Genomic DNA, 24,390 nt, shown 5'->3' with positions numbered 1-24,390 from the left:
GTGAACAGAATATTTTTTAACTTCAATCCCCAAACAGCTTAGGCGTATTGAACGTGTTTGTAGGGTTGGTTTTTTATTTGAATGATGTTTGCATTGCAGATGAAGTTAATAAGTGAAATGATTACATGTTAGTGTACGCAGCGTTTAACTTTATGGTTATTGTACATAGATGTTATTGTTTGCAGAGGGCTCCTGTTCCCGTGATCATGGCGCGCGCGCGCGTGTGTGTGTGTGTGAGTGTGTGTGTGTGTGTGTGTGTTCGTTTCACTTTGTGGTTACTGTACATAAATGCTAATGTTTGCAGAGTGTTTTCGTGTTTGTGTTGGTGTCCGAACCTTTAGAGTTCAGCAGTACCTGTCCAGCCTCCCTCAGCCTTAGAGTTCAGCAGTACCTGTCCATCCTCCCTGAACCTTAAGAGTTCAGCAGTACCTGTCCAGACTCCCTCAACCTTAGAGTTCAGCAGTAACTATACATCCTCCCTCAACCTTAGAGTTCAGCAGTACCTGTCCATCCTCCCTCAACCTTTAGAGTTCAGCAGTACCTATCCATCCTCCCTGAACCTTAAGAGTTCAGCAGTACCTGTCCAGACTCTCTCAGCCTTAGAGTTCAGCAGTACCTGTCCATCCTCCCTGAACCTTAGAGTTCAGCAGTACCTGTCCATCCTCCCTGAACCTTAGAGTTCAGCAGTACCTGTCCATCCTCCCTCAACCTTAGAGTTCATCAGTACCTGTCCATCCTCCCTGAACCTTAAGAGTTCAGCAGTACCTGTCCATCCTCCCTCAACCTTAGAGTTCAGCAGTACCTATCCATCCTCCTTGAACCTTAGAGTTCAGCAGTACCTGTCCATCCTCCCTCAGCCTTAGAGTTCAGCAGTACCTGTCCATCCTCCCTGATCCTTAAGAGTTCAGCAGTACCTGTCCATCCTCCCTGAACCTTAAGAGTTCAGCAGTACCTGTCCATCCTCCCTCAACCTTAAGAGTTCAGCAGTATCTGTCCCTCCTCCCTCAACCTTAGAGTTCAGCAGTACCTGTCCATCCTCCCTGAACCTTAAGAGTTCAGCAGTACCTGTCCATCCTCCCTGAACCTTAGAGTTCATCAGTACTTGTCCATCCTCCCTCAACCTTAGAGTTCAGCAGTACCTGTCCCTCCTCCCTCAACCTTAGAGTTCAGCAGTACCTGTCCAGACTCCCTGAACCTTAGAGTTCAGCAGTACCTGTCCATCCTCCCTGAATCTTAAGAGTTCATCAGTACCTGTCCATCCTCCCTGAACCTTAAGAGTTCAGCAGTACCTACCCAGTCTCCCTGAACCTTGGAGTTTAGCAGTACCTGTCCAGCCTCCCTCAACCTTAGAGTTCAGCAGTACCTGTCGAGACTCGCTGAACTTAGAGTTCAGCAGTACCTGTCCAGCATCCCTCAACCTTAGAGTTCAGCAGTACCTGTCCATCCTCCCTCAACCTTTAGAGTTTAGCAGTACCTGTCCAGACTCCCTGAACCTTAGAGTTCAGCAGTACCTGTCCAGCCACACTGAACCTTAGAGTGCATCAGTACCTGTCCAGCATCCCTCAACCTTAGAGTTCAGCAGTACCTGTCCAGACTCCCTCAACCTTTAGAGTTTAGCAGTACCTGTCCAGACTCCCTGAACCTTAGAGTTCAGCAGTACCTGTCCAGCATCCCTCAACCTTAGAGTTCAGCAGTACCTGTCCAGACTCCCTAAACCTTAGAGTTCAGCAGTACCTGTCCAGCCACCCTGAACCTTAGAGTTCAGCAGTACCTGTCCATCCTCCCTGAACCTTAGAGTTCAGCAGTACCTGTCCAGCTTCCCCCAACCTTGAGTTCAGCAGTACCTATCCATCCTCCATGAACGTTAGAGTTCAGCAGTACCTATCCATCCTCCCTCAACCTTAGAGTTCAGCAGTACCTGTCCATCCTCCCTCAACCTTAGAGTTCAGCAGTACCTGTCCAGACTCCCTGAACCTTAGAGTTCAGCAGTACCTGTCCATCCTCCCTGAACCTTAAGAGTTCAGCAGTACCTGTCCATCCTCCCTGAACCTTAGAGTTCAGCAGTACCTGTCCATCCTCCCTGAACCTTAAGAGTTCAGCAGTACCTGTCCATCCTCCCTCAACCTTAGAGTTCAGCAGTACCTGTCCATCCTCCCTGAACCTTTAGAGTTCAGCAGTACCTGTCCATCCTCCCTCAACCTAAGAGTTCAGCAGTACCTGTCCATCCTCCCTCAACCTTAGAGTTCAGCAGTACCTGTCCATCCTCCCTCAACCTTAGAGTTCAGCAGTACCTGTCCATCCTCCCTGAACCTTAAGAGTTCAGCAGTACCTGTCCATCCTCCCTCAACCTTAGAGTTCAGCAGTACCTGTCCATCCTCCCTGAACCTTAAGAGTTCAGCAGTACCTGTCCATCCTCCCTCAACCTTAGAGTTCAGCAGTACCTGTCCATCCTTTCTGAACCTTAAGAGTTCAGTAGTACCTGTCAGTCCTCCCTCAACCTTAGAGTTCAGCAGTACCTGTCCATCCTCCCTGAAACTTAAAAGTTCAGCAGTACCTGTCCATCCTCCCTCAACCTTAAGAGTTCAGCAGTACCTGTCCATCCTCCCTCAACCTTAGAGTTCAGCAGTACCTGTCCATCCTCCCTCAACCTTTTGAGTTCAGCAGTACCTGTCCATCCTCCCTCAACCTTAGAGTTCAGCAGTACCTATCCATCCTCCCTGAACCTTAAGAGTTCAGCAGTACCTATCCATCCTCCCTCAACCTTAGAGTTCAGCAGTACCTATCCATCCTCCCTCAACCTTAGAGTTCAGCAGTACCTATCCATCCTCCCTCAACCTTAGAGTTCAGCAGTACCTGTCCATCCTCCCTGAACCTTAAGAGTTCAGCAGTACCTGTCCATCCTCCCTGAACCTTAAGAGTTCAGCAGTACCTGTCAATCCTCCCTCAACCTTAGAGTTCAGCAGTACCTGTCCATCCTCCCTGAACCTTAAGAGTTCAGCAGTACCTGTCCATCCTCCCTGATTCCCCGTGCCCTTGCGTTCCCCTACCCCCTACCCTTCCTTCCCTTGCCTTTACCTTCTTTCCACTTGACGACAATAAACCAAGTACGTACCAGCTGAAAGACATTGTCATGTTCTTGTATTGTATGTCCTTCCTTCTTCATCAAAAACATAGACTCCATGTGCTCAACGAGTACCCCCCACTGCAACATTATGTGAATGTATGTGTGCATATGTGGGTGAATGTGTGCGGTGCGGGGGGGGGGGAGTGAGGAGGGGGGGCACGTGTGTGTTAATGAATGAGAAAGCTACTGAGACAGAGATGTAGATTACTTTGTATGTTATTTTAACACTGGACAGTAGAACTATGAAAAAAAAAACAGGTGGTTCCATCCAAGACACAGTTCACATTCCCTTTCATGTGTTTGATTGTTGGGGGGTGGGGGGTGGGGGGTTGAGTGGTTTTCGGGAGGAGAATAGGAGAGAGAGGGAGAGATGTGGAGGCAGACATAGAAAACATGTGTTGCCTGGCTGTTTGAAGATGAAGTAATTGCGTTGTGCGAACAGAATGACCTGGAAATAATACGGTCACATGAAAGTGCACAAGGTTTGTGTTTCTCTTTTTGTCCCCCCTTTTTTTTCTTTTTTCCTCATTCCATCATCAGTCTGGATCGTTCGTTGTTGAAGCTCCACCAGCCAAAGCACACAGCTGTTGCCCGCTGTTTGAAGACCGACCATTTGGGGATTTAATTAAGCCTGTAAATAGCTCACATCTGTTGTCGTGTACACTCAGAGGGAAAACATCCAATTATCGCGATGAGATGATATAATTATTTCACAGGAAATGTTTGTTATTGTTTTGTTTTTTTGTTTTTTAGGTTAGGGTTGCTGGATGGTGGGTTTTTTTGTTTGTTTGTTGTTGTTTTTTTCTTTTCTGCCTTTTGAACCTCGACTGGTGTATTATGGCAGTGTGGTGTATGTTTCAGTAATGTTAGACACCCCTTCGACAACAGATGGTTTGGGGATGGGGCCCTTAAAAATATCTTGAACGTGAATTTTACATCGTATGTATTATATCCTTTGATGACTCCGTTTTCAGTTTGTGTGTGTCAGAAGAAAGAAAAAAAGGTGTTTGATGTTAGCAAAAGTAAAAGTTAATTGTTTTCACGAATGTAGTCGTCAGTTTAGTCCATATCGTTGACAGCCAAGACCGAAAAGAGCACTAACACCAAATGAATGACCATGATGTGAATGATGGTTTGTTCTGTGTGTTTTTGTTGGGGTTTTCTTGTGTGTGTATATGTGCTTGTTACAAGCCCCTACGTTTTAAGTGCTGTTTGATGTTGGTTTGTAATTCCATTGATGTCACTGTATGATTCTTCTCCATGCCTCACCAGAGGCCAAAGGATTACATAGTTATCTTTGTTCATTAACTTTCAGCTCCATGCCACGAGTCAGAAAAGCTGTGTCAGAAAGTCTGGCGGCCTGTGTTACTGCCACTGCCCACAACACCATAGGTGCCTCATCAACATCAACATCAACATCAGCAACAGCAGCAGCTGGTGCCACGTTGTCCACAGTACCGTCCTCATCGCCACCACCACCACCTCCTCACGCTGCCACGCCCCCCTTGCCGACCCTCGCCCAGACTCCACACACCCACGTCTCCACGCACATGCCCCCTCCCCCCTCCCTCATCCCCACCCCCTGCCGGCACAGGGAGGGGGAAAAGGGGGAGGGCATGCTGTCTCCTGGAAACGGTGAAGCCAGCATGCCTCTGGACCTGTGCACCCAGAAGTCCGGTAAGGGGGGGCGGAGAAAGGGGGATGGGGTGGGGGGATCCCTCGTTGGCTTATCCCTGTGTGCTGTGCACAGGTAATGGTTTGTGAAAGGCGTTCACTTCTGATCAGCTTGCATGTACAGGTCAAAGTTCAGTGAAAGGTATTCATTCTGATAAGTTAGCACGTGAAGGTACACTTTAGTGAAAGGTATTCATTCTGATAAGTTAGCACGTGAAGGTACACTTTAGTGAAAGGTATTCATTCTGATAAGTTAGCACGTGAAGGTACACTTTAGTGAAAGGTATTCATTCTGATAAGTTAGCACGTGAAGGTACACTTTAGTGAAAGGTATTAATTCCGATAGCTGAATGTGCATTGCACACAGGTCAGATTTAGTGAAAGGTATTAATTCCGATAGCTGAATGTGCATTGCACACAGGTCAGATTTAGTGAAAGATATTAATTCTGATAGCTGAATGTATATTGCACACAGGTAAAATTTAGTGAAAGATATGAATTCTGATAGTTGATAGTGCACTGCACACAGGTTAAGCTGATTGAAAGGTATCAATTCCGATGTGTTTACCTCTGTGTTGCACTTTGGTGAAGTTAAGTGATTACCTTCCTGGGACCAATAATGAAGTATCCAAACCTCAAATCCTTTCAAGGGCAGCACTGTCCAGACTAAACCCTGTACGGAAGGACAGCAACGTCTGCATAAAACACAAGGTCGTAACCAAGACGTCCCGAACAAGGCTTGCACTGCAGGCATCGAACCCAAGATCCCCCAGACCCAGCTTCAGTGGTTTGGCCACGTCATCTGCAAGGAAGGTGTAGAATTCGGCAATATCCACATTTCCCCCCCTCAAGACGGAATCAGGTGTTAACGTTCGCTCCGTCAGTTGCACAGAGGAGTGGAGGGGAAGAATTGTGGATATTGCCCAGAATTCCCCGATAGCTCTTCAATGAAGAGCTGATGCATGATAGTCGCGAGCAAAAATGCCCAAAGAAGAGGTACAAAGATAACCTCAAGGCCAACCTCCAATGGACAAACTTTCAGCCATAGCAGCTTGAGATAGCTGTTGCTGCCAGAAGTAGCTGGAGACGGCCCCCAGCGCCTTGCAGCTGCTTGAGATCAGCGACACGGAGCTGCGTCTGCCCCTGCCCTGCCTGCTGGCGTTCCATGCCCTGCCTGCTGGCGTTCCATGCCCTGCCTGCTGGCGTTCCATGCCCCTCCTGCAACTGCATGTGTGCTTCGGACTTTGGGGTACAGAGCCATGTGTGTGTCCACCGATGACAGCACAACGTATCGTCATTCTCGCGTCTGGAAAGGCAGCCATTACTTGGCTGTGTAACGAAGTGTGGACAGTTCGTCTGGAAAGGCAGCCATTACTTGGCTGTGTAACGAAGTGTGGACAGTTCGTCTGGAAAGGCAGCCATTACTTGGCTGTGTAACGAAGTGTGGACAGTTCGTCTGGAAAGGCAGCCATTACTTGGCTGTGTAACGAAGTGTGGACAGTTCGTGTGGACGAAGTGTAATAGTTCGTGCGGGCATGTTGGCGCGCGCGCGCGCGCGCACACACACACACACACACACACACACACACACACACACACACACACACACTGTCTCTCTCTCTCTCTCTCTCTCTCTCTCTCACACACACACACACACACACACACACACACACACACACACACACACACACACAATAGAAAAAAAAAAGAAGATTCAAGATTTCCCTTTTACCCCTATTGAACGCATGGAGGATTTCAGAAAACAACATAATCAAGAACACAACAGGGTTTATCATAATGTTTGCATCAGTTGATATAAGATAAGGGTTAGCATTCATTCATCTGTACGGAAGTAACTAATGCAACATTGCACAAGTTCCATTGAATTTACCAGCTCTAAGGAGAACCCGTTTACTCGCAGAAAATAATTTACAAAATGAAAATACATATTTATCGGGAAACAGTTTTTCTACGAATATCAGAAAAGTTTGGAAATTCCATAATAGAATTGAATTCATCACCAACAGAATACATATCACTTTTTTTTTATCTTTTTTTTTAATACAAATGCGGTATTCTCTTGGAATTGCATTTGACTGCCTTGTTTCAATAGGTAAACACAATGATTATTGCATTTAAATTTGATTAACGAAATTACGTTTGTAGTAGGCAATTGACCAATATAAGTTTCTCTCTTATATTCCATTTTATACAGTTTATGAAACATACATTATTTTTTGCTTTGTTGCAGTGATTCAGTCCATATCTTTTCAAAATTATGTTTCAAAGTAGTAATGACATTGTGACATGAATAATCTTTATTTATTTATTTTTAATTATCAAACAATCAAATGCCGTTTCAACTAAAACTTGGTGTATGTTACTAATCCATTCCGGTCTGTAGACCCCTTTTGTATATGAATTATATGATATACTGTACATTTTTACATAGTTTTTTTGACTCACTAGACATGAGAGACGTCCAACAATTAATATGTCTCGATTTAATTAGCACTGAAAGTGGGTATATTCCAGCTTAACCATATATCAGTCATTGTAGTCGAAATAAATGTTCGAAGAATCTTAGCTGCAATTTCTCTAGATTATTAGTATTTTCATATCCCTATAATTATTTCACAACCGTGTAGTAAAACTGGGACAACCATCGACTGATATAAATCCAGGGTAACATCCAACATCCAAGGGCAAATGTTTATTTCTATTAGTCTGCCTTAAAGAAAACATTGCCTTTTGCGCACATACTGCTTTCTTACCTTTTGTATTGTCCGTTTTTACTGAAAATTATCCCTGAATACTTAAAGGATTGATTGATTGATATGGATACTTTTGTAGCGCCTATCCTCGGTCGGAGACAAAGCCTCAGGCGCTTTACAAACACGGGGTCATTTGTACAGCAGGCTGTCTACCTGGGTAGAGCCGACAGACGGCTGCCACTGGGCGCTCATCATTCGATTCCTGTGTCATTCAATCACATTTCAGGCACGCACACATACACACTCAGACAGACATTAACATTTTACGTGTATGACCGTTTTGTTCATTTACCCTGCCATGTCGGCAGCCGTACACCGTTTTCGGGAGTGTGCATGCTCGGTATGTTCTTGTTTCCATAACCCACCGAACGCTGACATGGATTACAGGATCTTTTACGTGCCAGTTTGATCTTCTGCGTGCGTAAACACACAAAGGGGGTTCAGGCACTGCAGGTCTGCACATATGTTGACCTGGGAGATCGGAAAAATCTCCACACTTTTACCCACCAGGCGCCGTCACCGAGATTTGAACCCGGGACCCTCAGATTGAAAGTCCAGCGCTTTAACCACGCGGCTGTTGCGCCTATCAAAGGATTCCACTACATTAATACGTTTGCTTCCAAACCTAAAATGCATTTTTAAATTTATATTTGTATTGGATATCAACACATATGTTTTACAAAATCCACAACAGTTATTGAGTTAAAACTGCGAAAACACCTTGATAGACTACATGTGAGTTTGTAATGTTGGGTATGGATTTACATTCAGGAACAGATGTTGCCTTTGATTTTATTGTCATATTCATAAAACGGTAATTTAAGTGTTTAAGTGTTTGGAGATTCTTTGGCAAATACATGAGCTGTGTGCCGGATGGGAAATTTCGAAATGCACAACACTACACTTAATTACCGTTATGCATATTTCTTTGTATGGACTCCACAGTGATTGTTTTGTTTTGTTTTTTATTTGATTTTTTTTTTATCAGTGTAGATTAATATCATATTCATGATATCAGTTAATGATATTTCAGTTTTATGTAATTCTATTTTCATTGCAAGATTTACACGATGTGTATGTGTGTGTGTGCGTCCGTGTGTGTGTGTGTGTGTGTGTGTGTGTGTGTGTGTGTGTGCTTGTAGGTGAATCCGTGTGTGTGTGTGAGAGTATCAACTGCTCTAATTCACAATTGTTAATAACTATGCTTGAATCCCTTGTAATTACTTCAAGTTTCAAATATTAATTAGTTAATCAATTAAATTTGATGTTGCCATGATATTGTCTTTTGAAGTTTCAGACATGCGATATTTCTGGAGTACACTTTGGCAACAATTCATCAGTTGCAAAAGTAAACGAAAAGAAGTGAAAAATAAAACAAAAAAGCACATTAATCTCTCTCTCTCTCTTTCTCTTACACACACACACACACACACACACACACACACACACACACCACTCCACACCATACCACACCACACCACACCACACCACACACACACACACACACACACACACACACACACACACACACACACACACACACCTAAACCTCACACAACAGACTGACTGACAAACAAGATACAGATATACCCTGACTTCTAAACAAACCCCCAGAACAGACCTCTTCCCCTAAACCTCACACAACAGACTGACTGACAAACAAGATACAGATATACCCTGACTTCTAAACAAACCCACAGAACAGACCTCTTCCCCTAAACCTCACACAACAGACTGACAAACAAGATACAGATATACCCTGACTTCTAAACAAACCCACAGAACAGACCTCTTCCCCTAAACCTCACACAACAGACTGACAAACAAGATACAGATATACCCTGACTTCTAAACAAACCCACAGAACAGACCTCTTCCCCTAAACCTCACACAACAGACTGACAAACAAGATACAGATATACCCTGACTTCTAAACAAACCCACAGAACAGACCTCTTCCCCTAAACCTCACACAACAGACTGACAAACAAGATACAGATATACCCTGACTTCTAAACAAACCCACAGAACAGACCTCTTCCCCTAAACCTCACACAACAGACTGACTGACAAACAAGATACAGATATACCCTGACTTCTAAACAAACCCACAGAACAGACCTCTTCCCCTAAACCTCACACAACAGACTGACTGACAAACAAGATACAGATATACCCTGACTTCTAAACAAACCCCCAGAACAGACCTCTTCCCCTAAACCTCACACAACAGACTGACTGACAAACAAGATACAGATATACCCTGACTTCTAAACAAACCCACAGAACAGACCTCTTCCCCTAAACCTCACACAACAGACTGACTGACAAACAAGATACAGATATACCCTGACTTCTAAACAAACCCACAGAACAGACCTCTTCCCCTAAACCTCACACAACAAACTGACTACCTGGTGCTGTACGTGTCCACAACAGACCCTCTGGGAACAACAACAGGAGGGAGGACTCGAACCAACAACCCCCCGATACAGCTGGTCCTGCCCCAGGTTCAGCCCAGGCCCGACGTGACTCCGCCCTCCACCACCTCCTCGGGCGCCACCACCCCGTCCTTGACCCCGCTGATGTCTCCCGGCGACATCCGGACCAGCACCAAGCTGGTGCTGAAGGTGATCTCGGAGAGCCTGGTCCAGATGACCGACCACCACCTGCATGCTGAAGACTCCGGTGGGGGTGGCGGTGGTGGGGAGGAGGGGGAGAAGGAGGAGGCCCTCAACCTGGGGAAGAGGAGAAGGGAGGGAGGAGGACAGAGAAGGGAACCACCACCCCCACCCCTGGCCCCGTCATCCTCTAACCAGCTCCCCCACCTCCTCCTCCCCCACTCCGCCCAGGACGCTGAGAAGGGGGCCGGGTCGGCTGTTGCTTCATCGTCGTCGTCGTCCACTTCTCCTTCCTCCTCCTCGTTCTGCAGGCGTGAGGGAGAGTTTGTGGAAGGAGGTGGAGGACTGACAACGCACAGCACACAGCCCCCGCCCCTCCTGGGCGCCGAGACAACAAGGACCAGCTCTCAGGGTGAGTGGGGGGGGGGAGTAGGGAGGGGCGGTAGTGGGGAAGGTGGAGGTGTTTGTTTACAGGGACGTTGCTTCGTGACCTGTCGTTTTTTTGTTTTTGTTTTTTTGGGTTTTTTTTGTTTTGTTTTTGTTTTTTGGGGGTTGGGTTTTTTCACATAGTGTCTATCCTAGGCTGTGAGTCTTAACTTCTGAAAGGAAGAGGCTGTTGTCTGAACAGCCAAAGAGCTGGGGACATGTTGTTTTTTTTTGTTTCTGTTTGTTCTTTGGGTGGTGGTGTGTTGTTGTTTTTTTGTGGTGTTTTTAATGTTTTTTTTAACGAATTTCGCCCATGCACCCACTAACCAACTGCCCTTATGACGTTTTCGTTGGGTGTGTAGATTACATTCATCGCCCATGAAGGTATTTCTATTGCACTCGGTGCGTGGTTTAGGGACAGATCTATTGAATGAGTCGAAAGTAACCATGTCTAACAATGAAAAGGCCAAGGAGATCTAGATTACCAACTGAAGAGTGTGTGTGTTGTAAACACAGCAGTGTGTATCCATGGTATCCTGGAAACAACACAGATATATATGTGCGCACGCACACACACACACACACACACACACACACCATGTCCATGGTATCTAGGAAACAACACAGATCCATGTACACAGATATTTGCACTCCGGTATCCTATACACTGTATCATACAACGGATGTCTTGTCTTATAAGGGATTTAAAGTTTGAATCACACGAAGAGTGTGAAAAATAAAATGAAGTAATTTTAAAAACCTGGCATAACACAAGTTGCGAAGTAAGCGATTGGTCATCAGACAGGTCAGACATCGTACTGATGGATCCTGACAGACATCATGCACACTCAAACCGCAATTCTTCCGGGGCTCCCTTCCACACTTTACACCTTCAACTTACAGGCGAGTCTCAGTTTAGTCTGTGAATTATAATGTGTCACGTCATACCCATACACTTTTGGCAACCAGAAAGGAGCATAACATACATGGTGCACAGCGACCGGTGGTCACGTGTTCCCAGTACACCGCCCGTCACAATGACACACATTTTTAAAGATATACACATGACATCTGAACTTTTTAACCAATATAACAAATCAGGTAATAGGCTCAGAATCACTGACATTGCCCTTTCCTTAGCAGCAGACTGTCCCCTACAGACAGTCCATCACAATGACACACATTTTAAAAGATATGCATACGATACCTGAAGTTTCAACCAATATAACAAAGCAGGTAATAGACTTAAAATTATGTAACAGCCCTCATATATACCACTGTATCAATCATTTGAATCGTTGTGGGAGAATATATTATAGTTGCACAGCCCTCATCAACAGACAGGGAGATGTGAAGCGTGGTGTGGGGATGAATCGAGATGTGAAGCGGTGTGGGGATGAATCGAGATGTGAAGCGGTGTGTGGGGATGAATCGAGATGTGAAGCGTGGTGTGGGGATGAATCGAGATGTGAAGCGGGGTGTGGGGATGAATCGAGATGTGAAGCGGGGTGTGGGGATGAATCGAGATGTGAAGCGTGGTGTGGGGATGAATCGAGATATGAATCTGGGGTGGGGGGGATGAATCTGGGGTGGGGGGGATGAATCGAGATGTGAAGCGGGGTGTGGGGATGAATCGAGATTTGAAGCGGGGTGGGGGGGATGAATCGAGATTTGAAGCGGGGTGGGGGGGATGAATCTGGGGTGGGGGGGATGAATCGAGATTTGAAGCGGGGTGGGGGGGGAGAGGTATTGAAATTGTACAGCCCTTACACAGACCACTGTGTCCGCAGCCCCCGTGCCGGAGCCCTCGGCAGGCCCCCAGGAGGGTACCCCAGGAGAGACCGGCACGCGCCCCGACCTCTCTCCCCAGGCCTCTGACGTGGTTGCCGAGGAACAGCTTCGCTCCCAGCTGAGGGAGCTGGAGGAGATGGCTGCCCGCAAGATGCAGGAGAGAGAGCAGGTCGGGGAGAAGGGAGAGGAGTAAGAGTAATGTGGGTGGGGTGTTGGGTGGGGGGAGGTGTGTGTGTGTTGTGTGGGATGATGTCTGGTTTCTGTTGGTACTGGTCCTCAACATGTTCATTTTTCATACGTTGTTTGGTGTATGTGTGTGTGTGTGTGTTATGGGCTGCCCGCAAGATGCAGGAGAGAGAGCGGGTGGTGAGGGGGGGCCGGGGAGAGGGACAGGAATGGGAGTAATGTGGGAGGGGGAGGGGGGTTAGTTGGAGGGCAGGTGTGTGTTACGGGCTGCCCGCAAGATGCAGGAGAGAGAGCGGGTGGTGAGAGGGGTGCGGGGGCGTCAGGAGTGGGAGTAATATGGACGAGGGCGGGTGTTGGGGGGGGGGGTGGTGGGGGGGTGCGTGTATGCTGCCTGCAAGATAAAACAGAGAGAGCAGGTGGTGGTAGAGGAAGGAGTGGATTGGGGAGGGGGGGAAGGTGTGTGTGTGTGTGTGTGTGTGTGCACATATGCTGCCTGCAAGATGCAGGAGAGAGAGCAGGTGGGGGGTGGAGGTACGGGGGGGGAGTAATGTGGGTGGGGGTGGTGTGGTGGGAGGAAGGGGTATGTGTGTATGTGTGTGATGTCTGGTTTCTGTTGCTAGCAGTCATGAACATGTTCACTTCTTTTAAGACATTGTTTGGTGAGGATGGAGGGGGGGGGGGTTGTACGCGCGTGATTGCACTGTTCTAATTAATCATTTCTTAATATATTTCCTTTTTATCCACACACACACACTCACGCACAAGGAGAGAAAAAAAACGTGACACACCAACGAAAATACCAAACAACACAACAGGAATGACACACATAATCCACAACTCCCTTCACGTGCCCTGTACCTTCACAGCTACTGAAGCTGCACAAGCGGAAAGCGGAGATGCTGACGGAGATAGAGAGCAAGAGGAGACGCACCTCCACCACCACCTCCACGAGCTCCACGTGCTCCACCACCACCACGACCCCTGACCCCATGGACACCACTTCCAGTCCCGCCCACCCCGACAGGAAGGCGCCGCCATCAACTGCTAGCAGCAGCGAGGACAGGACGAGGTCATCGGTGGGTGGAGACCAACCGATCTCGGAACAGCTGCTGGCTCTTCAGCGGGTGCTGATGAATGCTCTCTCCACCTTTCCCCAGGCGGCCTCCAACACCACCCACACACCTTCAGAACCTTCTGGGGGCGTGGAGAATGGAAGAGGAGGAGGAGGAGGAGGAGGGGTTAGCACTGGTGAGGTCCTGGACCTGTCCTCCTCTTCCTCCTCCTCCTCCTCCTCCACCAAGGCCAGAAAGGACTGCAGCCCCTCAGCAGAGGAGCGACGGCCCCTGGTGCAGATGATCCAGCAGGCCATCCACCTGGTGACGACGCACTGTCAGCATGATGCCAAGGGGGCGTGTCACACGAAGGGGGGCGGGGCAGCAGCAGCAGCAGCAGCAGGAGGAGGCGTGGCAGAGTCGATACGCCCCGCCCACCAGGCGCTGAAAGGACCCGAGGGTGGCCCTCCGGGCGCCATGGCCACGCCCCCTCCCCTCCTGACCTCGCCCTACAGCCGGCGGCAGGTGCCGCTCAACGAGCCCCCCGTGCCGGGCCAAGTCCACTGCACGGGGGTGGCCCCCAGGTCCGCACACTGCCAGCTCCCCTTCTCCCCGGCCTGCAACCTGACGGTGCCCGCCTCGTTCGCTGCCACTCTGCCCTCAGACCCCGCCTCTGCCTCACCCCCAACCTCGACCCCCACCAGCCAGGGTCAAGGCCACGAGGTGGGTGGAGGAGGAGGTGTGAAAGGCAAGGAGAGGGAGGGAGCGGAGAACAAGACCTCCGGCCCAGCCCACCACCACCACCGGAACATCATTGACCTGACCCGAGAGACAGAGGATGGGTTGGCGTCACCAGCCAGGCACGGCTCCAGAGCGGATGGGGAGCAGTTCAAACAGGTGGAGCTGGCGTCCTCCTCTTCCTCCTCCTCCTCGTCCTCCTCCTCCATGCTGAGGTCTTCCCGCTGCCTAGCGGACACAGCCAAGGGACCTGTGGCCGCCGCCCCTCCCCCTCCTCCCGGCAGGGACTGTGACCCCGCCCCCCCTCCTGGCCCCCACGTCGGCAGCAGCAGGTCGCGACCCCCGCACCTCCCCCCCACCTCCTCCCCCGCGTCTTCCTCCCAAGGGCCCGGCCCCGCTCCTGCTGCGTTCCACCACGCCCGCCCCCCTCACCCCGTGACCGCCAGCCGCCGCAGCATCATCGCCATGGAGAAAGGTTTGGGCATGGGGGTCAGGCCTGGAGGCGGAGGAGGGGTAGGAGGAGGGGGAGACCTGAGCCACCACCACCCCCACCACCACCCGCGCTTCTCTGGCTACAGGGAGCCGCAGGAGGTGGAGTTCAGACGTGTGTTCCCCAGCGCCGCCGCCATCGCCCAGGAGAGCGGCATCCACCCCCTCTCCCAACCCCCTCCTCCTCCTCCTCACCCTCACCCTCCCCACCCTCACTCGGCCGCCGCAGGCCCCCGCTTCCCCTCCCACCCCCACCCCCACTCCCCCCTGGACCCCCCGGACCAACAGCCCCTGGTGCTGCGCAACCCCATGGAGGAGACGCAAGTGTCCAAGCAGGTGTCCAGGATTGCTACCGCCGTGCACAGCAAGCCCCCAGAGTACCTCCCCCCTCAGAAACGCCACCCCGGACAATCCCACGCCGTCTTTCAGCAGCAGGAGGCGGCTTCGCTTCAGCTCCAGCATCAGCAGCAGCACTCTCCCTACATCCCGTCACGCCAGCAGTTTCAGCAACACCTGCAACATTTGCAACAGCAACAGCAACAACAGCAACAACACCACCAGTCGCTGTCCGGAGCACACCACGTTCCGCACGGAGGGGGGTCTTCCGCACCCCCTCCTCCTGCCGTCATGCCCCCCACGTCACACGCTATGGCCCCCCCACCCCAACCCCCACAACCCCAGCCCCCAGCCAATAACATCTCCCCGCCCCGACCTTTCACGCACCTACCCCGGGCACCCTTCACGGGTGCGCACCTGCCCCACCTTGCCGGGATAGCACACCCACCCAGGGTGAGCCTCTCGGAGGGGGGCCACCACCACCACCACCACCACCCTCCCAAGGTGGGTCAGTCGCGCCCCGGCATGTCTCACTTCGGGCTGTCGCATTCCTCGGCCTCCGCCTACTACGGCGCGGGGATGGGGGTGAGGGGCGGCGAGGGGGCGGGTGCCCCCCAACCTCTGCCGTCAGCCCTGGCCTCCCCCCCTGGGGGGCAGCAGCAGCAGCACCTGAGGGCTCAGGAGATGGAGCACCTCGTCATCAGGGCGTCCACGGTGCGTTCGTTCGTTTGACTGGGATATCTTTCTCTCTGCACATCTGGTTCTGTCTGTCTGTCTGTCTGTTCACCAGTCTGTCTGTCTGTCAGTCTGTCTCAATGTCTGTCTGTCTGTCTTCCTGCCTGCCTGCCCACAATGTCTGTCTGCCTGCCTGCCTGTCTGTCTGTCTCAATGTCTGCCTGCCTGTCTGTTCGCCAGTCTGTCTGTCTTTTCGCCAGTCTGCCCGTCCGTCCGTCTGTCTGTCTGTCCGTCTGCCTGCCTGTATGTTCGTTAATCTGTCCGTCTGTTTTTGCCTGTCTGTCAGTCTGTTCCTGTGGATGTTGATAGGATTTGGTCAGGACATCCACAGTAGGTTCATCTGCACCTGGCTGTGTGTGTATGTTAGTGTGTCTGTCTGTCTGTCTGTCTGTCTGTCTGTGAGTGTGGATGTTGAAAGGAGCGTCGTGTGTCTGTCTGTTTGTCTGTGAGTGTGGATGTTGAAAGGAGCGTCGTGTGTCTGTCTGTCTGTCTGTGAGTGTGGATGTTGAAAGGAGCGTCGTGTGTCTGTCTGTTTGTCTGTGAGTGTGGATGTTGAAAGGAGCGTCGTGTGTCTGTCTGTCTGTCTGTCTGTGAGTGTGGATGTTGAAAGGAGCGTCGTGTGTCTGTCTGTCTGTCTGTGAGTGTGGATGTTGAAAGGAGCGTCGTGTGTCTGTCTGTCTGTGAGTGTGGATGTTGAAAGGAGCGTCGTGTGTCTGTCTGTCTGTGAGTGTGGATGTTGAAAGGAGCGTCGTGTGTCTGTCTGTCTGTCTGTCTGTGAGTGTGGATGTTGAAAGGAGCGTCGTGTGTCTGTCTGTCTGTCTGTCTGTGAGTGTGGATGTTGAAAGGAGCGTCGTGTGTCTCTCTGTCTGCCTGTCTGTGAGTGTGGATGTTGAAAGGAGCGTCGTCTGTCTGTCTGTCTGTCTGTCTGTGAGTGTGGATGTTGAAAGGAGCGTCGTGTGCCTGTCTGTCTGTCTGTCTGTGAGTGTGGATGTTGAAAGGAGCGTCGTGTGTCTGTCTGTCTGTCTGTGAGTGTGGATGTTGAAAGGAGCGTCGTGTGTCTGTCTGTCTGTCTGTGAGTGTGGATGTTGAAAGGAGCGTCGTGTGTCTGTCTGTCTGTCAGTCTGTGAGTGTGGATGTTGAAAGGAGCGTCGTGTGTCTGTCTGTCAGTCTGTGAGTGTGGATGTTGAAAGGAGCGTCGTGTGTCTGTCTGTCTGTCTGTCTGTCTGTGAGTGTGGATGTTGAAAGGAGCGTCGTGTGTCTGTCTGTCAGTCTGTGAGTGTGGATGTTGAAAGGAGCGTCGTGTGTCTGTCTGTCTGTCTGTGAGTGTGGATGTTGAAAGGAGCGTCGTGTGTCTGTCTGTCTGTCTGTCTGTGAGTGTGGATGTTGAAAGGAGCGTCGTGTGTCTGTCTGTCTGTCTGTGAGTGTGGATGTTGAAAGGAGCGTCGTGTGTCTGTCTGTCTGTCTGTCTGTCTGTGAGTGTGGATGTTGAAAGGAGCGTCGTGTGTCTGTCTGTCTGTCTGTGAGTGTGGATGTTGAAAGGAGCGTCGTGTGTCTGTCTGTCTGTCTGTCTGTGAGTGTGGATGTTGAAAGGAGCGTCGTGTGTCTGTCTGTCTGTCTGTCTGTCTGTGTCTGTGTCTGTGTAGTGGGCATTGTCTGTCTGTGGTCTGTCTGTACTGGGCATTGTCTGTCTATGGTCTGTGTGTAGTGGGCATTGTCTGTCTATGGTCTGTGTTTACTGGGCATTGTCTGTCTATGGTCTGTCTGTACTGGGCATTGTCTGTCTATGGTCTGTCTGTACTGGGCATTGTCTGTCTGTGGTCTGTGTGTAGTGGGCATTGTCTGTCTGTGGTCTGTCTGTACTGGGCATTGTCTGTCTATGGTCTGTGTGTAGTGGGCATTGTCTGTCTATGGTCTGTGTGTAGTGGGCATTGTCTGTCTATGGTGTGTCTGTACTGGGCATTGTCTGTCTATGGTCTGTACTGGGCATTGTCTGTCTATGGTCTGTGTGTAGTGGGCATTGTCTGTCTATGGTCTGTGTGTACTGGGCATTGTCTGTCTATGGTCTGTGTGTAGTGGGCATTGTCTGTCTATGGTCTGTGTGTAGTGGGCATTGTCTGTCTATGGTCTGTGTGTACTGGGCATTGTCTGTCTATGGTCTGTCTGTACTGGGCATTGTCTGTCTATGGTCTGTGTGTACTGGGCATTGTCTGTCTATGGTCTGTGTGTACTGGGCATTGTCTGTCTATGGTCTGTGTGTAGTGGGCGTTGTCTGTCTGTGGTCTGTGTGTACTGGGCATTGTCTGTCTATGGTCTGTGTGTAGTGGGCATTGTCTGTCTATGGTGTGTCTGTACTGGGCATTGTCTGTCTATGGTCTGTGTTTACTGGGCATTGTCTGTCTATGGTCTGTGTGTACTGGGCATTGTCTGTCTATGGTCTGTCTGTACTGGGCATTGTCTGTCTATGGTCTGTCTGTACTGGGCATTGTCTGTCTATGGTCTGTGTGTAGTGGGCATTGTCTGTCTGTGGTCTGTGTGTAGTGGGCATTGTCTGTCTATGGTCTGTGTGTAGTGGGCATTGTCTGTCTGTGGTCTGTCTGTACTGGGCATTGTCTGTCTGTGGTCTGTGTGTAGTGGGCATTGTCTGTCTGTGGTCTGTGTGTACTGGGCATTGTCTGTCTGTGGTCTGTGTGTAGTGGGCGTTGTCTGTCTATGGTCTGTCTGTACTGGGCATTGTCTGTCTATGGTCTGTGTGTAGTGGGCATTGTCTGTCTATGGTCTGTCTGTACTGGGCATTGTCTGTCTGTGGTCTGTGTGTACTGGGCATTGTCTGTCTGTGGTCTGTCTGTACTGGGCATTGTCTGTCTGTGGTCTGTGTGTAGTGGGCATTGTCTGTCTGTGGTGTGTGTAGTGGGCATTGTCTGTCTGTGGTCTGTGTAGTGGGCATTGTCTGTCTGTGGTGTGTGTACTGGGCATTGTCTGTCTGTGGTCTCTGTGTACTGGGCATTGTCTGTCTATGGTGTGTGTAGTGGGCATTGTCTGTCTGTGGTGTGTGTAGTGGGCATTGTCTGTCTGTGGTGTGTGTACTGGGCATTGTCTGTCTGTGGTGTGTGTAGTGGGCATTGTCTGTCTGTGGTGTGTGTAGTGGGCATTGTCTGTCTGTGGTGTGTGTACTGGGCATTGTCTGTCTGTGGTGTGTGTACTGGGCATTGTCTGTCTGTGGTGTGTGTACTGGGCATTGTCTGTCTGTGGTCTGTGTGTACTGGGCATTGTCTGTCTGTGGTGTGTGTAGTGGGCGTTGTCTGTCTGTGGTCTCTGTGTAGTGGGCATTGTCTGTCTGTGGTCTGTGTAGTGGGCATTGTCTGTCTGTGGTGTGTGTAGTGGGCATTGTCTGTCTGTGGTGTGTGTAGTGGGCATTGTCTGTCTGTGGTGTGTGTACTGGGCATTGTCTGTCTATGGTGTGTGTAGTGAACATTGTCTGTCTGTGGTGTGTGTAGTGGGCATTGTCTGTCTGTGGTGTGTGTAGTGGAGTTGTCTGTCTGTGGTGTGTGTAGTGGAGTTGTCTGTCTGTGGTCTGTGTACTGGGCATTGTCTGTCTGTGGTGTGTGTACTGGGCATTGTCTGTCTGTGGTGTGTGTAGTGGAGTTGTCTGTCTGTGGTGTGTGTAGTGGAGTTGTCTGTCTGTGGTCTGTGTACTGGGCATTGTCTGTCTGTGGTGTGTGTACTGGGCATTGTCTGTCTGTGGTGTGTGTAGTGGGCATTGTCTGTCTGTGGTGTGTGTAGTGGGCATTGTCTGTCTGTGGTGTGTGTAGTGGGCATTGTCTGTCTGTGGTGTGTGTACTGGGCATTGTCTGTCTGTGGTGTGTGTAGTGGGCATTGTCTGTCTGTGGTGTGTGTAGTGGGCATTGTCTGTCTGTGGTGTGTGTAGTGGAGTTGTCTGTCTGTGGTGTGTGTAGTGGAGTTGTCTGTCTGTGGTGTGTGTAGTGGGCATTGTCTGTCTGTGGTCTGTGTACTGGGCATTGTCTGTCTATGGTGTGTGTAGTGAACATTGTCTGTCTGTGGTGTGTGTAGTGGAGTTGTCTGTCTGTGGTGTGTGTACTGGGCATTGTCTGTCTGTGGTGTGTGTACTGGGCATTGTCTGTCTGTGGTGTGTGTAGTGGGCATTGTCTGTCTGTGGTGTGTGTAGTGGGCATTGTCTGTCTGTGGTGTGTGTACTGGGCATTGTCTGTCTGTGGTGTGTGTAGTGGGCATTGTCTATCTGTGGTGTGTGTACTGGGCATTGTCTGTCTGTGGTGTGTGTACTGGGCATTGTCTGTCTGTGGTGTGTGTAGTGGGCATTGTCTGTCTGTGTTGTGTGTAGTGGGCATTGTCTGTCTGTGGTGTGTGTACTGGGCATTGTCTGTCTGTGGTGTGTGTAGTGGGCATTGTCTATCTGTGGTGTGTGTACTGGGCATTGTCTGTCTGTGGTTCGTGTAGTGGAGTTGTCTGTCTGTGGTGTGTGTACTGGGCATTGTCTGTCTGTGGTGTGTGTAGTGGGCATTGTCTGTCTGTGGTGTGTGTACTGGGCATTGTCTGTCTGTGGTGTGTGTAGTGGGCATTGTGTGTCTGTGGTGTGTGTAGTGGGCATTGTGTGTCTGTGGTGTGTGTAGTGGGCATTGTCTGTCTGTGGTGTGTGTAGTGGGCATTGTCTGTCTATGGTCTGTACTGGGCATTGTCTGTCTGTGGTCTGTCTGTACTGGGCATTGTCTGTCTGTGGTGTGTGTAGTGGACATTGTCTGTCTATGGTCTGTACTGGGCATTGTCTGTCTGTGGTCTGTACTGGGCATTGTCTGTCTGTGGTCTGTCTGTACTGGGCATTGTCTGTCTGTGGTCTCTGTGTAGTGGGCATTGTCTGTCTGTGGTCTGTGTGTAGTGGGCATTGTCTGTCTATGGTCTGTGTGTAGTGGGCATTGTCTGTCTATGGTCTGTCTGTACTGGGCATTGTCTGTCTGTGGTGTGTGTAGTGGAGTTGTCTGTCTGTGGTGTGTGTAGTGGGCATTGTCTGTCTGTGGTGTGTGTAGTGGGCATTGTCTGTCTGTGGTGTGTGTAGTGGAGTTGTCTGTCTGTGGTGTGTGTAGTGGGCATTGTCTGTCTGTGGTGTGTGTAGTGGGCATTGTGTGTCTGTGGTGTGTGTAGTGGGCATTGTCTGTCTGTGGTGTGTGTAGTGGGCATTGTCTGTCTGTGGTGTGTGTAGTGGGCATTGTGTGTCTGTGGTGTGTGTAGTGGGCATTGTCTGTCTGTGGTGTGTGTAGTGGGCATTGTCTGTCTGTGGTGTGTGTAGTGGAGTTGTCTGTCTGTGGTCTCTGTGTAGTGGGCATTGTCTGTCTGTGGTGTGTGTAGTGGGCATTGTCTGTCTGTGGTGTGTGTAGTGGGCATTGTCTGTCTATGGTCTGTCTGTACTGGGCATTGTCTGTCTATGGTCTGTCTGTACTGGGCATTGTCTGTCTGTGGTCTGTGTGTAGTGGGCATTGTCTGTCTGTGGTCTGTCTGTACTGGGCATTGTCTGTCTGTGGTGTGTGTAGTGGGCATTGTCTGTCTGTGGTGTGTGTAGTGGAGTTGTCTGTCTGTGGTGTGTGTAGTGGGCATTGTCTGTCTGTGGTGTGTGTAGTGGGCATTGTCTGTCTGTGGTGTGTGTAGTGGGCATTGTCTGTCTGTGGTGTGTGTAGTGGGCATTGTCTGTCTGTGGTGTGTGTAGTGGGCATTGTCTGTCTGTGGTGTGTGTACTGGGCATTGTCTGTCTGTGGTGTGTGTAGTGGGCATTGTCTGTCTGTGGTGTGTGTAGTGGGCATTGTCTGTCTGTGGTGTGTGTAGTGGGCATTGTCTGTCTGTGGTGTGTGTAGTGGGCATTGTCTGTCTGTGGTGTGTGTAGTGGAGTTGTGTTTTTTCTAGGGACCAGAAGCAAATGGAATGAAATTTTGTCTTGTCTCGGTCTCTCACTCACTCACCCTGTCTCGGTCTCTCACTCACTCACCCTGTCTCGGTCTCTCACTCACTCACCCTGTCTCGGTCTCTCACTCACTCACCCTCTCGCCTTCTCACTCACTCACTCACTCCCTTTTCCCCCAGAATCTTTCCACAGTTCACATCCTGCTTCTGGTACAGACAGTGTGATACCCCTGATGTTTGTTCCCTTCTGTATAACCAGAATAACTCGGATTTCTCTTCTCTGTGCCCCTCTCTGTCTGTCTGTCTGTCTGTCTGTCTCTCTCTCTCTCTCTCTCTCTCTCTCTCTCTCTCTCTCGCTGTGTGTGTGTGTGTGTGTGTGTATTGTGTATATTGTTTGTTTTTCTCTTTTTTTCTTCTTTTTTTATGATTTAGTTTTGAAAGCTGACAAACTTTTTTGAAAGAAATATTAATTTTTGTCTGAATTTTTCTTTTGAAATGATGAGTCCATTTGTTTCGCAATCTCTTGAGCTTGGTATTATGATCTTGTCAAATTGATGGTGGTGTTTTTTTTTCTCTTATCTTTCATTCTTTCTTTTCTTTTTCTTTATTTTTCTATTGTCGTTTGTCTTTTTCCTTTCCTCGTCCTCCTTCATCTTCTTCTTCTTGTTCTTTGTACTTTGTTAAATTTGTTTTGGTTTTGGTTTTTGTTGTTGTTGTGTGTGTGTTTGTGTGTGTGTGTGTGTGTGTGTTTGTGTTGTTTTTTCCTCTTTGGATGAAACTGTCAGTGGTGATGTTTCTATTTGTGTGTGTGTGTGTGTGTGTGTGTGTGAGAGAGAGAGAGTGTGTGTGTGTGTGAGTGTGTGTGTGTGTGTATGTGGAGGGCATGGTGAAAAGAAGCTAGTAGCCTATCCTGTCACCCTGTAGATAATAAAACATGGGAGTTCTCTGTGTGTTTCACAGCAGTCCCAAATAAAACATGGGAGTTCTCTGTGTGTTTCACAGCAGGCCCAGGTACCCGGAGCCCGGCCCCAGTACTTCCAGCACCCACCCCCGCCCCGCCCCTCCCACCCCATGGACCCAGGAGCCACCCAGAGGATGCGGGAAGGAGTGGTCGGGGGAGGGGGAGGAGGAGGCCCACCCTCTTTCCCCTCCACCTCCCAGCCCTACCCCCTGCCCCCTTACCACCACGCCCTCCCCACACACACCTCAGCCGCCCACGTGTCCGCGCTAGCGTCGCCGAAGCAGCGGGTTGGAGTGGCGCCGCCGTCAGCGTCGCCGCAGCAGAAGGGCGGTGCGCGGCCTCCTGCGCACGGGGGCCAGCCGCTGCCGTCGCCGCCGGCGGCCCGCAGGAAAAAGGGCATGTGCGAGCTGTGCTCGTCCCCGGCCATGTATCTGTGCTCCCTTTGTCGGACCGTGTGGTACTGCAGCCAGAGCTGCCAGGTGGGTTGCTGGGTGTCTGTGTGTGGGGAGGGGGAGGGTAAGGTGTGTGGGGGAAGCCGGGGGTGGGGGGGTGGGGGGGGGTATGTGTGTGTGTGTGTGTGTAGGTTCTGTGTGTGTGTGTGTGTGTGTGTGTGTAGGTTCTGTGTGTGTGTGTGTGTGTGTGTAGGTTCTGTGTGTGTGTGTGTAGGTTCTGTGTGTGTGTGTGTGAAGGGTGTGGAGCGGAGGGTGTGTGGCGTGTGCGTGCGTATGTGTGTGTGTGTGTATTTAGGGAGTGTGTATGTGGAGAATGTGTGAGTGTAGGGTCTGTGTGTATAATGTATGGTGTGCGTGTATGTGTGTGTGTGTGCGTGCGTGTGTTTGTGCTTTTATGTGTTGTTTGTTTTTATTTGGTGTCCAAGGATCCGTGAAGAATTGTGTCCAGGAGACGTTGGTTTTTAATTAAGTTGACAAATATACCAAGTGTGGTGCTATGGCTTGACTGTGTTTGTGTTGGCGTTTCGTTTCCAGAGTGCCCATTGGAGAACCCACTCCACGGTATGCAAACAGCCCAAGTCTTGAGGGGGGAACCTCCTCTCGTCGCTCATCAAACTTTGAACTGATGACGTCACTGGTGACTCCCGCGCGTCATCCTGACTGTGCCATACGGACCGTGACGTCGTCATGCGCACACGTGACGTCGTTGTGTTGACCACCGGACGCATTGCTCAGCCACCTGTATACACATACCGCCATGTTTTTGATCTCTGACCACGCAGTCTGTGTTTTTTGTTTGTTTGTTGATATGGTTCATACTATAGTGTGGAATCACATGCGTTTGTGTACAGTAAGTATTGTTAGATGGTGTAGGTGTGTGCAAAATGAAACGGTTTAGTGGCCCACAAAGACTGGCTAGCATCGATGAGGTAAAGAGGGCGGGGGGGGGGGGGCATGTGTGCACAGTGACAGGAAATGACGTCATCAACATGGCGGCGGCCCTGCGCCATCAACATGGCGCCCAGCTACCCTCAGTGCAGTCCTGTGCACAGTTCTCAGCCTTCTGGGGAGCAGTGCAGGGAAGGTTCTCTCAAGGCCTGACCAATGCA

At 50.1% G+C, this 24,390-nt stretch overlaps 1 protein-coding gene across 5 annotated transcripts in view; it reads left to right on the top strand.

Annotated features, from left to right (window-relative positions):
* LOC143274844 (uncharacterized) overlaps positions 1–24,390 on the top strand; it is a 237,399-nt gene that overhangs the window by 209,719 nt on the left and 3,290 nt on the right. For 4 of the 5 annotated variants that reach the window (XM_076578796.1, XM_076578798.1, XM_076578795.1 and 1 more), the window contains 6 exons: positions 4,440–4,801; positions 10,012–10,605; positions 12,410–12,579; positions 13,463–15,925; positions 22,871–23,308; positions 23,816–24,390. The exon at positions 23,816–24,390 is cut by the window's right edge and continues 3,290 nt beyond it. In XM_076578796.1, coding sequence (XP_076434911.1) covers positions 4,440–4,801; positions 10,012–10,605; positions 12,410–12,579; positions 13,463–15,925; positions 22,871–23,308; positions 23,816–23,866 — 4,078 coding nt within the window. In that variant the 3' untranslated portion in view covers positions 23,867–24,390. The remainder of the gene's footprint in view (positions 1–4,439; positions 4,802–10,011; positions 10,606–12,409; positions 12,580–13,462; positions 15,926–22,870; positions 23,309–23,815) is intronic. The other variant, XM_076578800.1, reaches the window with a different exon arrangement.

This window comes from Babylonia areolata, chromosome 29, assembly GCF_041734735.1.
Source record: "Babylonia areolata isolate BAREFJ2019XMU chromosome 29, ASM4173473v1, whole genome shotgun sequence".
Taxonomy (NCBI): domain Eukaryota; kingdom Metazoa; phylum Mollusca; class Gastropoda; order Neogastropoda; family Buccinidae; genus Babylonia; species Babylonia areolata.
This window is presented reverse-complemented; position numbering and strand designations above follow the sequence as displayed.